Source organism: Mesoplodon densirostris, chromosome 15, assembly GCF_025265405.1.
Source record: "Mesoplodon densirostris isolate mMesDen1 chromosome 15, mMesDen1 primary haplotype, whole genome shotgun sequence".
NCBI lineage: Eukaryota > Metazoa > Chordata > Mammalia > Artiodactyla > Ziphiidae > Mesoplodon > Mesoplodon densirostris.
In genome coordinates, this window is record NC_082675.1 from 66,560,440 (window position 1) to 66,578,220 (window position 17,781).

A 17,781-nucleotide genomic window follows, 5' to 3' on the forward strand; every position below is an offset into this window, starting at 1 on the left:
AACAATTTCACTGACCAGCTTTCCACCTCTGCTGTGACTGCAGGGCATATTTGTCACTGTCTTCTCTGCTGATTTTATGTTTTGCAGCAAGATTCTCTGCAGTAATAGCCATTGGGATTTGGATATGCTGATCTGTTAATCCTGTCCACAAAGAGTCTTCCAGCTATTAAAAGAAATTAATAAAATGATCTGTAAAGCGTATCTTTTGAAAGTGATATGCTATCATTTCTTTAAATTTAAATAATCAACAGTTCCAATAAAAATAGTAAAATCAGATTTTCTGATAAGCATTTAGTATTGATTTATATTCAGTTCTGAGACATTTTTTTAAAACCATCCAACACCATAATAAAATGCACACACCCTCCTCTCTAAATGCAGGGGTCTAAAGAGAGCCAACAGTGCTAAGTGTGCAGGGTGACACACACAGGAACTCACCCCACAATCAAAGCTTCAACCCTTGTGGTTCCATTTTGTAAGAAACTTCAGAGTCCTCGTGCAACACTTCCCTGCAGCCACCTTTGTAAAGCAGTTACAAGCCCCTTACAAAAGCGTACGGCTGTGCTCTTTTTCCATCCCATGCCTTCTGTGGCAGGAACAGCTGGTTCAATCAGCTGTTACTACAAGGTTGAAAAGAGCCTGGAATAGGCTCCTTGAGTAATGGTTGGTATTTGCTATCCAGTTAGTTAAGTCTCTGATAAATGTACTCCACCTGTTTCTTCTAGACTGCCTTGTCACCTTTTGAGTCACTGACCTGTCTTCCCAAAGGTTTTCTTAAACATATTAGGTATCTTAAATATTACCTCATATTTTCTAAGTCATACTCCTTTCACTTTCAAAAAGGCAAGGTGAGAAACTAGGTGAATGGGATAAATCAATGATTACAACTGGGAAATCCTAAGAATATACAATGTCATCAGCCCTTTGATGTGGGAAGGACAGCATACTATCACTCTTTTTTTTAATATTTATTTATTTGGTTGCACCACATCTTAGTTGAGGCAGGTGGGCTCCTTAGTTGTGGCACACGAACTCTCAGTTGCAGCATGTGTGTGGGATCTAGTTCCCTACCAGGGATCGAACCTGGGTCCCCTGCATTGGGGGCGTGGAGTCTTAATCACTGTCCCACCAGGGATGTCCCTATCACTTTTCTTCAGTACTACTCAGGCAGTTCTCAAAGGGCCATTTTTTATCTGACTGATTTGGGACACTATAAACTATATTTGAGGAGAATGTTTTCTGTGATAAAGAAGAAATCGATTCAATGGAGATTGCTCCAGAAATAAAATTTCCATAAATCATGGTAAAGATTTAATTATTTGGTTTACCAATTATTAAATAGAGAGATTAATTCAACCTTTGCCCATCTTTTTAATCCACTCCTTCCCTTCCTCCATCTCCCCAGGTGTTAATGCCATTACCAAAGATGTGCCGAGACAAAGTCTAATTTTATGTGAGTTAAAATGTCAAAATTAACAACTATGAAATAGTTTACAAATTTCAAATCATTCATATTTTGCCAATCCCCTATTAACAAAATTGGTTTAAAAATTCTTCTCTACCCCAAAATGCTGTTATTAAAATTATAGTACAATAGCATAAGAAATAATCTTTAAAAATTTTGATGGTTCCAACCTTGAGATCTGATCCAAGCGTAGTTCCAAAACGAATATTTCTGACATAGAAGGGAGCCTGGCTCATGCTTTCAGTTCCTCCACACAAGACAATTTCAGAGTCTTTAACACAAATTTCCTATTTAAAAACAAATGAATGACAACAATGAAACCTTTTATTGGGACAGAAGTATGTACTTAAAAGTATGTATTAAGCAGTAAACCAATAGTAAAGCTAATAAGCAACATACCCTTGCTTAACAGTAAAACTTCCACATTACAGTGTCTCATAGGGAAATATTTGTAAAGTAATTGCAAAGCAAATGCTAAAATATCCATTCCCAAGATACAAGGAGCAAAAAAACCCAAACAGACTTCAATCATTTGTGCAGAAGTAACAAATCCTACCTACATTTTGACAAGGAATGGTAATTCTTAACTCAATACAAATCTTGAAAATTAGCATAGATATTAATGTCTGATATAAATGTACAGATTGCCAGCAGGTAATAAAGAATAAATCCTTTAAAAAGGCAAAAGTAAAATTTACCCTATTAATGGATGAATCTGAAGGAGACCACAGATTTATAAGAACTAGGTTAACCTAAAGGACTCATAAAAAAGAACCTGTTTCATTCTTCCAACTTTTTCTATTTGCATTTCTCAGAAAAGCAGCAAAGGGGCTTCCCTGGTGGCGCAGTGGTTGAGAATCTGCCTGCCAATGCAGGGGACACGGGTTCGAGCCCTGGTCTGGGAAGATCCCGCATGCCGCGGAGCAACTAGTCCCGTGAGCCACAATTACTGAGGCTGCGCGTCTGGAAGCTGTGCTCCGCAACAAGAGAGGCCGCGATAGTGAGAGGCGATGAGGAGTGGCCCCCACTTGATGCAACTGGAGAAAGCCCTCGCACAGAAATGAAGAGCCAACACAGCCATAAATAAATAAAGATAAAATTAAAAAAAAAAAAGAAAAAGAAAAGCAGCAAAGAACAACCCTCCAGGAGAGAGACATTCAAGATGGCAGAGGAGTAAGACGTGGAGATCACCTTCCTCCCAACAAATACATAAAAAATACATCTACATGTGCAACAACTCCTAAAGAACACAAATACATCAAAAGAACACCTACTGAACGCTGGCAGAAGACCTCTGACTTCACAAAAGGCAAGAAACTCCCCACGTACCTGGGTAGGGCAAAAGAAAAAAGGAAAAACAGAGACAAAAGAATAGGGACGGGACCTGCACCTCGGGGAGGGAGCTGTGAAGGGGGAAAAGTTTCCACACACTAGGAGCCCCTTCACTGGCGGAGACAGGGGGTGGCGGAGGGGGGAGCTTCGGAGCCACGGAGAAGAGTGCAGCAACAGGGGTGCGGAGGGCAAAGCGGAGAGATTCCCACACAGAGGATCGGTGCAGACCAGCACTCACCAGCCCGAGAGGCTTGTCTGCTCGCCCACCGGGGTGGGTGGAAGCTGGGAGCTGAGCCTCTGGCTTTAGAGGTCAGATCCCAGGGAGAGGATGGGGGTTGGCTGCATGAACACAGCCTGAAGGGGGCTAGTGCACCACGGCTAGCCGGGAGTGAGTCTGGGAAAAAGTCTGGAACTGCCTAAGACAGAAGATACCATTGTTTTGGGGTGTGCGAGGAGAGGGGATTCCTTCCCCATGTGCCCACAGAAGGCAGAGCACTGCCTCAGCGAGCTCCAGAGATGGGCATGAGCCACGGCTATCAGCTCAGATCCCAGAGACAGACATGAACTGCGAACGCTGCTGCCGCTGCCACCAAGAATCCTGTGTGCAAGCACAAGTCACTACTCACACCCCCCCAGGAGCCTGTGCAGCACGCCACTGACAGGGTCCTGAGATCCAGGGACAACTTCCCCAGGAGAACATACAGCGCGCCTCAGGCTGTTACAATGTCATGCCAGACTCTGCTGCCATGGGCTCGCCTGGCATTCAAATTATGACTACCATACCCCTTCCTCTCCCCGGCCTGAGTGAGCAAGAGAGCCCTAATTAGCCGCTGCTTTAACCGCCTCCTGTCTGGGTGGGGAACAGATGCCTGAGGGTGACCTAAATGCAGAGGTGGGGCCAAAACCAAAGCTGAACCCCAGGAGCTGTGCGAACAAAGAAGAGAAAGGGAAATCTCTACCAGCAGCCTCAGGAGCAGCGGCTTAAATCTCCACAATCAACTTGATGAACCCTGCATCTGTGGAATACCTGAATAGACAACAAATGTTCCCAAAACTGAGGCAGTGGACTTTGGAAGCAACTGTAGACTTGGGGTTTACTTTCTGCAACTGATTTATTTCTGATTCTTATGTTTATCTTAGTTTAGCTTTTAGTGCTTGTTACCATTGGTGGATTTGTTTATTGGTTTGGTTGCTCTCTTCTTTTTTCTTAATTTTTAAAAATTTTTATTTGTTTTTATATTATTTATTATTTTTTTCTTCCCTTTTTTTTCTTCCTTTTCTTCTGAGCCATGGGGCTGGCAGGGACTCAGTGCTCTGGCCAGGTGTTAGGCCTGAGCCTCTGAGGTGGGAGAGCTGAGTTCAGGACATTGGACCACCATAGACCTCCCGGCTCCACATGATATCAATCGGCGAGAGCTCTCCCAGAGATCTCCATCTCAACAATAAGACCTAACTCCACCCAATGGTCAGCAAGCTCCAGTGCTGGATGCTCCATGCTAAACAACTAGCAAGACAGGAACACAACCGCACCCATTAGCAGAGAGGCAGTCTAAAGTCATACTAAGTTCACAGACACCCCAAAACATACCACCAGATGAGGCCCTGCCCAAGAGAAAGACAAGATCCATCCACACCCACCAGAACACAGGCACCAGTCCCCTCCACTAGGAAGCCTATACAACCCACTGAACCAACCTCACCCACTGGGGAGAGACACCAAAAACAATGGGAATTATGAACCTGCAGCCTGGAAAAAGGAGACTGCAAACACAGTAAGTTAAACAAAATGAGAAAACAGAGAAATATGCAGCAGATGAAGAAGCAAGGTAAAAACCCACCAGACCAAACAAATGAAGACGAAATAGGCAGCCTACCTGAAAAAGAATTCAGAGTAATGATAGTAAAGATGATCCAAAATCTTGGAAATAGAATGGAGAAAATACAAGAAACGTTTAACAAGGACCTAGAACAACTAAAGAGCAAACAAACAATGATGAACAACACAATAAATGAAATTAAAAATTCTCTAGAAGAGATCAATAGCAGAATAACTGAGGCAGAAGAATGGATAAGTGACCAGGAAGATAAAATAGTGGAAATAACTGCCTCAGAGCAGAATAAACAAAAAAGAATGAAAAGAATTGAGGACAGTCTCAGAGATCTCTGGGACAACATTAAAAGCACCAAAATTTGAGTTATAGGGGTCCCAGAAGAAGAATAGAAAAAGAAAGGGTTTGAGAAAATAGTTTAAGAGATTATAGTTGGGAAAGGAAATAGTCAATCAAGTCCAGGAAGCACAGAGAGTCCCATACAGGATAAATCCAAGGAGAAACATGCCAAGACACTATTCAATCAAGGTATCAAAAATTAAATACAAAGAAAAAATATTAAAAGCAGTAAGAGAAAAGCGACAAATAACATACAATGGAATTCCCATAAGGTTAACAGCTGATCTTTCAGCATAAACGCTGCAAACCAGAAGGGAGTGGCAGGACAAATTTAAAGTGATGAAAGGGAAAAACCTACAACCAAGATTACTCTACCCAGCAAGGATCTCATTCAGATTCGATGGAAAAATTAAAACCTTTACAGACAAGCAAAAGTTAAGAGAATTCAGCACCATCAAACCAGCTTTACAACAAAGGCTAAAGGAATTTCTCTAGGCAAGGAGCACAAGAGAAGGAAAAGACCTACAAAACAAACCCAAAACAAGAAAGTAGTAATAAGAACATACATATCGATAATTACCTTAAATGTAAATGGATTAAAAGCTCCAAACAAAAGACACAGACTGGCTGAATGGATACAAAAACAAGACCCATATATATGTTGTCTACAAGAGACCCACTTCAGACCTAGGGACACATACAGACTGAAAGTGAGGGGATGGAAAAAGATACTCCATGCAAATGGAAATCAGAAGAAAGCTGGAGTAGCAATACTCATACCAGACAAAATAGACTTTAAATTAAAGACTATTACAAGAGACAAAGAAGGACACTACATAATGATCAAGGGATCAATCCAAGAAGAAGATATAACAATTGTAAATATTTATGTACCCAACATAGGAGCATCTCAAGGCAAATGGTAACAACCATAAAATGAGAAATCGACAGTAACACAAAAATAGTAGGGGACTTTAACACCCCACTTTCACCAATCATCCAAAATGAAAATAAATAAGGAAACACAGGCTTTAAATGACACATTAGACCGATGGACTTAATTGATATTTAGGACATTCGTTCCCAAAACAACAGAATACACTTTCTTCTCAAGTGCTCCTGGAACATTCTCTAGGATAGATCATATTTTGGGTCACAAATTAAGCCTCAGTAAATTTAAGAAAATTGAAGTAGCCTCAAGTATCTGTTCTGAACACAATGCTATACTAGATATCAACTACAGGACAAAAACTGTAAAAGATACAAACACATGGAGGCTAAACAATACGCTACTAAATAACCAAGATATCACTGAAGAAATCAAAGAGGAAATCAAAAAATACCTAGAAACAAATGACAATGAAAACATGATGACCCAAAACCTATGGGATGCTACAAAAGGAGTTCTAGGAGGGAAGTTTATAGCAATACAATCCTACCTCAAGAAACAAGGAGAGTCTCAAATAAATAACCTAACCTTACACCTAAGGCAATTAGAGAAAGAAGAACAAAGAAGAACCCAAAGTTTTTTATTCCTCAAACCAAAGAAGGAAAGAAATCATAAAGATCAGATAAGAAATAAATGAAAAAGACATGAAGGAAACAACAGTAAAGATCAATAAAACTAAAAGATGGTTCTTTGAGAAGATAAACAAAATTGATAAACCATTAGCCAGACTCATCAAGAAAAAAAGGGAGAAGACTCAAATCAATAGAATTAGAAATGAAAAAGGAGAAGTAACAACTGACACTGCAGAAATACAAAAGATCATGAGAGACTGCTACAAGCAACTACTATATGTCACTTAAATGGACAACCTGGAAGAAATGGACACATTCTTAGAAATGCACAACCTGCCAAGACTGAACCAGGAAGAAATAGAAAATATGAACAGACCAATCACAACCACTGAAATTGAAACTGTGATTAACAATCTTCCAACACACAAAAGCCCAGGACCAGATGGCTTCACAGGCGAATTCTATCAAACATTTAGAGAAGAGTTAACACCTATCCTTCTCAAACTCTTCCAAAATATAGCAGAGGGAGGAACACTCCCAAACTCATTCTATGAGGCCACCATCACCTTGATACCAAAACCAGACAAAGATATCACAAAGAAAGAAAACTACAGGCCAATATCACTGATGAACATAGATGCAAAAATCCTCAACAAAATACTAGCAAACAGAATCCAACAGCACATTAAAGGGATCATACACCATGATCAAGTGGGGTTTATCCCAGGAATGCAAGGATTCTTCAATATACACCAATCAATCAACATGATACACCATATTAACAAATTGAAGGAGAAAAAACATATGATCATCTCAGTAGATGCAGAGAAAGCTTTCGACAAAATTCAACACCCATTTATGATAAAAACCCTGCAGAAAGTAGGCATAGAGGGAACTTAACTCAACATAATAAAGGCCATATATGACAAACCAAGAGCCAACATCATCCTCAATGGTGAAAAACTGAAACCATTTCTTCTAAGATCAGGAACAAGACAAGGTTGCCCACTCTCAACACTATTATTCAACATAGTTTTGGAAGTTTTAGCCACAGCAATCAGAGAAGAATAAGAAATAAAAGTAATCCAAATAGGAAAAGAGGAAGTAAAGCTGTCACTGTTTGCAGATGACATGATACTATACATAGAGAATCCTAAAGATGCTACCAGAAAACTACTAGAGCTAATCAATGAATTTGGTAAAGTAGCAGGATACAAAATTAATGCACAGAAATCTCTGGCATTCCTATACACTAATGATGAAAAATCTGAAAGTGAAATCAAGAAAACACTCCCATTACCACTGCAACAAAAAGAATACAATATCTAGGAATAAACCTACCTAAGGAGACAAAAGACCTGTATGCAGAAAATTATAAGACACTGATGAAAGAAATTAAAGATGATACAAATAGATGGAGAGATATACCATGTTCTTGGATTGGAAGAATCAACATTGTGAAAATGACTCTACTACCCAAAGCAATTCACAGATTCAATGCAATCCCTATCAAACTACCACTGGCATTTTTCACAGAACTAGAAAAAAATTTCACAATTTGTATGGAAACACAAAAGACCCCGAATAGCCAAAGCAACCTTGAGAACGAAAAACGGAGCTGGAAGAATCAGGCTCCCTGACTTCAGACTATACGACAAAGCTACAGTAATCAAGACAGTATGGTACTGGCACAAAAACAGAAATATAGATCAATGGAACAGGATAGAAAGCCCAGAGATAAACCCACGCACATATGGTCACCTTATCTTTGATAAAGGAGGCAGGAGTGTACAGTGGAGAAAGGACAGCCTCTTCAGTAAGTGGTGCTGGGAAAACTGGAAAGGTATATGTAAAAGTATGAGATTAGATCACTCCCTAACACCATACGCAAAAATAAGCTCAAAATGAATTAAAGACCTAAATATAAGGCCAGAAACTATCAAACTCTTAGAGGAAAACATAGGCAGAACACTCTACGACATAAATCACAGCAAGATCCTTTTTGACCCACCTCCTAGAGAAATGGAGATAAAAACAAAAATAAAGAAATGTGACCTAATGAGACTTCAAAGCTTTTGCACAGCAAAGGAAACCATAAACAAGACGAAAAGACAACCCTCAGAATGGGAGAAAATATTTGCAAATGAAGCAACTGACAAAGGATTAATCTCCAAAATTTACAAGCAGCTCATGCAGCTCAATATCAAAAAAACAACCAAATCCAAAAATGGGCAGAAGACCTAAATAGACATTTCTCCAAAGAAGTTATGCAGACTGCCAACAAACACATGAAAGAATGCTCAACATCATTAATCATTAGAGAAATGCAAATCAAAACTACAATGAGGTATCATCTCACACCAGTCAGAATGGCCATCATCAAAAAATCTAGAAACAATAAATGCTGGAGAGGGTGTGGAGAAAAGGGAACACTCTTGCACTGTTGGTGGGAATGTAAATGGATATAGCCACTATGCATACGAGTATGGAGGTTCCTTAAAAAACTAAAAATAGAACTACCACACGATCCAGCAATCCCACTACTGGGCATATACCCTGAGAAAACCATAATTCAAAAAGAGTCATGTACCAAAATGTTCATTGCAGCTCTACTTACAATAGCCAGGACATGGAAGCAACCTAAGTGTCTGTCAACAGATGAATGGATAAAGAAGATGTGGCACATATATACAATGGAATATTACTCAGCCATAAAAATAAACAAAATTGAGTTATTTGTAGTGAGGTGGATGGACCTAGAGTCTTTCATACAGAGTTAAGTCAGTAAGAGAAAAACAAATACCGTATGCTAACACATATATATGGAATCTAAGAAAAAGAAAAAGGTCATGAAGAACCTAGGGGCAGGACAGGAATAAAGACACAGACCTACTAGAGAATGGACTTGAGGATATGGGGAGGGGGAAGGGTAAGCTGTGACAAAGTGAGAGAGTGGCATGGACATATATACACCACCAAACGTAAAATAGATAGCTAGTGGGAAGCAGCCGCATAGCACAGGGAGATCAGCTCAGTGCTTTGTGACCACCTAGAGGGGTGGGATAGGGAGGGTGGGAGGGAGGGAGACGCAAGGGGGAAGAGAGATATGGTAACATATGTATAACTGATTCACTTTGTTATGAAGCAGAAACTAACACACCAATGTAAAGCAATTATACTCCAATAAAGACGTTCAAATAAATAAATAAATAAATAACGATCTTGAATACACCCATTTTATAAAGCAAAATGGACTCCAACCCAAGAATGTGAATATAAAATCTTTTGTCCCATTATAGTGATGAAAATCACGTAAGGTCTCAAAATTTATAGCTGTGATAAAATACAGACAGTAGCAAAGGAAAACTTTGTCTGATCTGTAATAATGTCAACCTCATTTAAGGAGGGATATAGTTATCAATATATAAGCACCACTTTCATTCTCTATTATGCCATTCTGTTTTCTTTTATTTTTTCTTTTGGCGGTACATGGGCCTCTCACTGTTGTGGCCTCTCCCATTGCGGAGCACAGGCTCTGGACGCGCAGGCTCAGTGGCCATGGCTCACGAGCCGAGCCGCTCCATGGCATATGGGATCTTCCCGGACTGGGACACGAACCCGTGTCCCCTGCATCGGCAGGCGGACTCTCAACCACTGCGCCACCAGGGAAGCCCCCATTCTCTTTTCTTATATACTTTTTCCCACTCTTGTCTTACCAGTCCTGCCATCACATATATGATAATTGGCCAAGCAATTCATCTTTGCTATAAGCTTGGTGAAAAAGCAAAACATATGAGCTAAGTACGATGAAGAAAGGGTAAAATTAATAGCAACAAAAGCCTAAAAGCATGATTTCCTTGGTGGAAAGTTGTTCAAAGGCAATTTCACACAAATTTTCTTTCCAAGCACAAAGGAATCAAGAGTAATAATCATTATTAGTGGTGTTGTTTCCCAATATTTAGTAAGACAGTGTATAAAATCTAAGTGCCTTGAAGAAACCACCAGAAATTTAAGACTTAAGGGCTCAGGAACAATAGTATTAAAAGAAGTCAGAGCAATATTCTTCTTAGAGTCATACTTTAATATGAATATAACATTAATGATGAAACTGCATTTAGCCTAGTCCCTTAGAAAATTTAGTAATAACAATATTCCTGTGTTTTAATGGGAAGAATTTAGTAGTGTTAGGCAGAGGAGTAAAATCTTACCTTGAGGTTACAGAAACATTTAATCATCTTGATTCTCTCCTACTCCGCTATAATATATATTACATTAACTAGATTTATATTTCTATCTATTTTTGAAAATGCGATTTTTAAGACATTTTCCACATTTTGTTATATCAAAACAAGCAGACCATTCATTTATATGGATTCAGAATAGGACAATCCTAGTTATCATCCATAGCATTATGTTACTATATTTGACAATGATGGAAGCTTGTGTATGTAGTATGCCTATACCTGTAATAAAAGATTAGATTAATTTGTTCCTAATTCAAATTTGATTCCATTTGAACAAAATTCCAAGTCATATGGCTCAGAACAAAGTCTATACTTGACTTCCACAATTTAAAAAGACATTGACAAAATGAAAAGGAGTTGAGGAAATCCCCAAAGCTGTATATTTAGACCTAGTTCATTTTCATCAAGATCAAGATGTTATTTTACAGACCGAGTTAAAGAATGAGTTTTCACCAGGGGGCAGCTAATATTTATTTTCGCTAAGGACTAAAAGAGAAAAAATTGGAACCTGATTCATGATGATTCAGATTAGAAAAAATAGAAAATATTTTGAAATTTCAGAGTTATTAACTATCACAATGAATATTATTGAGGCTGTGAATTTCCTTTGCATATGTTAAGATTGGCCTCCTTCTATCATCCATGTGGGATAATATATGCAGCTTTAGCTGCCAAAAGTTGTGCAGTGAAAATAGCTACATTTAACATTGTGGTGTGATAATACACGCTATAGTTGAGGATTCTGCATGTACCTTTGCTTTTTTGTTAATAAAGTAGACTCAAATTTTATTTTTAGTGTGAAATAATTAGAGAGATTTATGGAGTCATCTATCTTAGTCAGCTTTTTCTCTTTATTATATAATGGGTTAAAAAGAAAGTTTAATCTTAAAAAAAATCCTTTAAGAATTCAAGATTTGCATGAATCTCATTGTGGTGATCTGTAGCTTTTGTGTACCCGGCTGTCTATGGTTATAATTAAAAGAAAAAAAAAGGCAGTATACAGATGAACCTGAACCATAAATTATTTAACATATTGTAAAGTTTGTAAATGTATGTTTTAGGAACGTTCTGTATAAGTTCTCAAAGAAAATCAAAGGTGAATTCATATAACTAGTTTTTGTACATTTACATGAAAAACAGCATGTTACACATTGCAGCTTTTCAATCACTTGTCTGCAGCTACACTCAACATGCTCCTGGATATTTCATTGCACTGGTTGTACATGTAATTGCTGTTATTTTTACAACAGCTGTGCAGCACCCCAGAGGCTGAATTCAGGAAATGAAATTGAAGCTTATTGAAATTTGAGGAATGACTGTCCAGTAATATAGAGAAACAAGAAAATAAGTTGATTTTGCCCCTTATAAATGAACAAAATTGATTAGAAAATGAGCCAAGCTGTACTTCAATTCTGTATCAAATGTCCAGCGAAAGTTCTGATTACTAAAATCTATACAATTAAAATATTATAAACCCCTTGTTACATGGGTACACTATCAAAACATTTACCTCAGTGTTATTTCAACAATAAGCATAATTAACAATGTTATAGCTCTGAGGTTTTATGTAGACATTAAAAATGCCTATAACAAAAATTAAACAAAAGCGAGAACTTTTTCAGTACCAATAATTAACCAAGTTTTTGCCAGTTAAAGATAAATGTACAATTTTAAATTAAATGGCAAACTAATATGGCTACTGATTCTCTTCCTCAAAGCTTAACCTGAGAGAGGTTCCAGAAACAAGAGAGGTTTATGAATCTTGTAATCTAACAGAAAAACATTGATAACACAGTTATAAAATGAGTGTAACTGTGTTCCAATAAAACTTCATTTATGGACACTTGCATTTAAATTTCATATAATTTTCACGTGTCATAAAATACTATTCTTCACTTAATTTTTTAACTATTTAAAAATGAAAAAATATTCTTAACTTGTAGGCTGTAGAAGAACAAGCAGCAGGCAAGATTTGCCAGTGGACTGTAATTTGCTCATCCCTAAGTCAAAAGGAAAAAGACCGGGTCTAAGGAGTCTTCCAAAAGTCATCAGGAATGACTGAAGAAGAAAGAATTAGAAAAAAGTTGAGATATGAAGTAAAAAATTATGTAATCTAAGTACCCAATTATTTATTTAAATATATATCTAAAATTCACACAGTGACCTTCTCTAGAGGTAGGAATTTAGGGTACTTATATTTTTTTCTTCTCTATTTTTCTAAAATCCCCATAATGAACATGTTATGTTTTTATTATTTGAAAATAAATCACTTTAAATCTGGAGGGAAAAACAAAAAACAAAAAACCCTCCAAGAGCCTGATGTTTAAAATGATTGCTAGGAAAATCAGGGTCACTACCTGATATATTGTTACAGAAATAAATTAACCTGAAAGTGATTTATTCATTATAAAGTTTTATCTTTTATTTTGTAATAACATGAAGACTTTGACAACTTAGATTTTACTATATCCCTTTTCCTTATGCTCAAGGGAACAAATGTATTTGCCCAACTATCCCTTGAAGAGATTATGCTAGTTTGTACTTCTACCAACAGTATCATTCAGTTCCTTTGTAATAAAATACATTTCTTATCATCCTCTAAATTCTCCAACTCCCTTCCTCATCTTAGAGTCTTTATTCAGTGTTTCAAACTGCCTTGCCTGGCACTCTCACAGATCTGGGTTCAGATTCTTCCTCTACAACTTAGTAACCTTAATGCCTTTAATAATCAGCTTCCTTGCCTGTAAAATGGGAATAGTTCTTGCCTCATAGGACAGTTGTGAAGATTAAATGAGATACTGAATGTAAATCTATGTGCACAGTGTCTGGCACATAGGAAGCACTCAATAAGAATGACAGTCATGACTAGCTTTTTAAAAATTGTGATAAAATACACATAACATAAAATTTACCATTCTAACCAATTTTAAGTATACAGGTCATTAACACTGTTATGCAACCAACCACCATCCATCTCCAGAAGTCTTTTTCCATTTCCATACTGAAACCCCATACCCATTAAACACTAACTCCCCATCCTCTCTTCCCCACCAGCTCCAACAATCCCTATTCTACTTTCTGTCTCTATGAATCTGACCACTTGAGGGACCTCATATAAGTGGACTCATACAGTATTTGTCCTTTTGTGACTGGCTTATTCCATTTAGCATGTTTTCAAGGTTCATTACTAGCTTTTAAGAAACTATTTTCTATGAATATTTCCAAGAAAAATTAAATATTGACCTCTCCTAATAAGTACTATAAAACTAAAAACCTACAGTGTTATATTGAAGTGAGGCATTTCCTCTAATAACTATTAATATTTTCAGAGAATTAAATAAGATGTTGCCTATACCTGACATCCATTCACAATGGACTGGAAACCGGAGCCACAGAGCCTATTAACAGTGACAGCTGGGGTCTCTTTTGGGATTCCCACACGTAAACCAACATGTCTTGCCAAGTATATAGCATCTGAAGAAGTCTGGAACAGAGGGAAAAGAAAAAGAATTTCCTCTATATATCTAGGAATTAAGAGGAAGGACACAATATAGTAAAATGTTCACAATTTTTCAAAAATTATATGGCTCTAAGGTAGGTAGGACACAATGCATACAGGTACAGCATATTTTATATAATACATGTTAATGATTTGAATAAAACCTGTAATTCGGCCAACTCAATTTTAAACAAAGTATGAGAAATCCTTATATTAAATCCTCAGTAGAACACAGAATTTCATAACAATTAGAACTGTTTAAAAATGGAATACGCTATCTCGAAGTAGTACGTTCTTTAACAGAGGAAGCATTAGAGGCTATGGTTCTCAACCTTGGCTGCACAGTGGAATAACCGAGGAAGCTTTATTAACACAGTGATGTTCAAGCTCCTAACCAAACCAATTAAACCAGAAAGGCTGGAGGTGGCCACAGGCATCAGTAGTTACTTTTAATAGCACCCAGGTGATTGTAATGTGTAACCAAGGCTGAGGTTGGCTGACCTAGGAAGGGGAGAGATGAACAATGGTCAGAATAAGAGGTGGGACTAGACCACTGCTTCCCAAACTTTAAAATGCACACTGGGGCATCTTGTTAAAATGTAGGTTCTCAATAAATAGGTCTAGGACTACCTGAGATTCTGCATTTCTAACCACTGCCCTGGTGAGGCCAATGTTGCTGGTCCAAGGACCACACTTTGAGTAAGAAGGGATGAAACAACGTTTTTTTCTTTTTAACAATAACAACAGCTTCTATTGTAGAGAAAGCTAAAGCAAATTTGATAAAATGTAAAGTTACAAGAATAGTACAATGAACACCCTAAAGTTACTGTGATGGACCAATTCTTTACGTTTTATCAAATTTGCTTTAGCTCTCTCTACAATAAAGGTACATTAGTGCTTTTAACACCAAGAACTTTAACACCTCTCAAAATAGGCAGGGCATAAATATATAAGTTCAAAATATAGTCGATTCTTATTATGTGTATATTATATACTTGCAAATTCACCTACTTGCTAAAATTTATTTGTAACCCCCCAAATCAATACTTGCAGCACTTTTGTGGTCATTTGCAGACATGTGCAGAGTGGAGAAAAATTTTAGCTGCACGTTCCTAGCTAAGGCTGAACAAGGGGACACTCTGCCTTTTTGCTTTAGCTCTCAACCTAGAAACAGTAATCTTCCTGCAGTCTATTTAGTTTTATGCATTTTTGTGCTTCTTGTGGGTGATTTTACTGTTTAAAATGGCCCCCAAGTATATAATGCTGAAGTCCTTGCTCTCCAGTATCCCTAAGTGCAAGAAGGCAGTGATGTGCCTCACAGAGAAAATATGTGTTAGATAAACTTCATTCAGGCATGAGTGATAGTGCTGTTGGCTGTGAGTTTAATGCTAATGAATCAACAATATATATTAAATACGGTGTCCTTAAATAGAAACATATATAAAACAAGGTTATGTACTGATCAGTTAACAAAAATGTTGTGACCGGAGGCTCACAGGAACCTCACCCTGTCATTTCCCCTGGGAGCAGTGGTTCAATAGTTGCTAATTCAGTGTACACGGCAACTATATAAAACATAAGTACTGTGAATAATGAGAATTGACTACCATGAACAGTTGTGTGCCAATAAATTAGATAATTTAGGTGAAAAGGACAAGTGCCTAGAAAGACACAAACTACCGAAACCAACTCAAAGAAAAACAGACAATATGAATAGACCTATAACAAGTGAAGAATGAATTAATTAGTTATCAAAACACTAATCACCAAAAAAGCCCAGACTGGCTTCATTACTGAATTCTACCAAACATTTAAAGAAGCATTAATACCAATTATTCACAAACTCTTCCTAAAAAATAGAAAAGGATCACTTCCCAACTCATCATGAAGCCAGAATTATCCTGATATCAAAACCAGACAAAGACATGACAAAAAAGTACAGATTAATATCTCTTATGAATATGGATATTAAAATCTCCAACAAAATACTAGCAAACAGAATTCAGCAATGTACAAAAAGAATTATATGCCATGACCAGTGTAAGGGTCATCCAGAAATGTAAGGTTGTTTCATCACCTGGAAGTCAATTAATATATCTCATTGTATCAACAAAATAAAAAACAAAAATCATATGATCATCTCAATTGACATAGAAAAAGCACTTGACAAAATCCAACACCTTTTCATGATAAAAACATTCAATAACCTAAGAAAAGAAGAGAACTTCCTCAACCTGATAAAGGGCATCTAGAAAAACCCATATAATCATACTTAATGGTGAAAGACTGGATGCTTTCCCCACAATATTAGGAACAAGACAGGGATATTCGTTTTTTGTCTCTTTCATTCAACATCAGAGGTTCTAGACAGAGCAATTAGGCAAGAAAAATAAATACATAAATAAAAGAAATCCAGATTGGAAAGAAAGAAGCATAACTATCTCTACTCTCAGATGACATAACGTTATATATAAAAAATCCTAAGTAATCAACTAGAAAACCATTAGAAGTAATAAATGAGTTCTGCAAGGTTTCAGGATATAAAATTAATATATAGAAATCAATTGCATTTCTTTTTTTGAAAAATCAGCTGCATTTCTATACACTTGCAATGAATAATCTGAAAATGAAATAAGAAAACAATTCCATTCACAATAGCATCTAAAAGAATAAAATACTTAAGAATAAATTTAACAAAAGAAGTGCAAAACATATTCTGACAACTCTAAGACATTGTTGAAAAAATTAAAGAGGATTTATACAAGTGAAAAAACATGCCATGTTCATGGCAATACTCCTTCAGTTGACCTACAGGTTCAAAACAATCTCTATCAGAATCTTAGCTGACTTCTTTGTAGAAATGAGTAAACAGATTCTAAAATTATCAAACTGCAGGAGACCCAGAATAGCCAAAACAACTTTGAAATGAATAACTAAGTAGAAGGACTCACATTTCTTGATTTCAAAACTTACAAAGAAGCAATGATGATCAAGACAGTGTGGAACTGACATAAAAAGGATAGAAATATAGATCAGTGGAAGAGAACTGGGAGCCCAAAAATAAAATCACGTGTCTATAGTCAACTGATTTTCAATAACAGTGCCAAGACCATCCAATGGGAGAAAGAATAGTCTTTTCAACAAATAGTGCTAGAACAAATGGATAGCCACATGCAGAAGAATGAACTTGGACCTGTACCTCAAAACATATATAAAAATTAAATCAAAATAAATCAAAGGCCTAAATGTAAGAGCTAAAAGTATAAAACTTAGAAGACAACATAGGGATACGTCTTCATGACCTTAGATATGGAAATGGATTCTTAGATAATGACACCAAAAGCCTGAGCAACAACAACTGAAATTGGGCTTCATCAAAATTTAAAATTTTCATACTCCAAAAGACACTATTAAGAAATGAAAAGATAACAAAATATAGAAAAATATTTACAAATCATGTATCTGTTAAGGGACTCATATCTAGGATATATAAAGAACACTTATGACTCAATAATAAAAAGACAAATAACCCAATTAAAAAATGAGAAAAGG

General features: G+C 36.9%; 1 protein-coding gene across 1 annotated transcript in view; it reads right to left on the reverse strand.

Annotated features, from left to right (window-relative positions):
• The window catches only part of ACAA2 (acetyl-CoA acyltransferase 2), a 44,232-nt gene that overhangs the window by 16,709 nt on the left and 9,742 nt on the right, over positions 1-17,781 (reverse strand). Inside the window, exons 3-5 of the mRNA XM_060119081.1 lie at positions 14,086-14,214; positions 1,636-1,752; positions 16-163 (exon numbers count right to left, since the gene is read on the reverse strand). Coding sequence (XP_059975064.1) covers positions 16-163; positions 1,636-1,752; positions 14,086-14,214 — 394 coding nt within the window. The remainder of the gene's footprint in view (positions 1-15; positions 164-1,635; positions 1,753-14,085; positions 14,215-17,781) is intronic.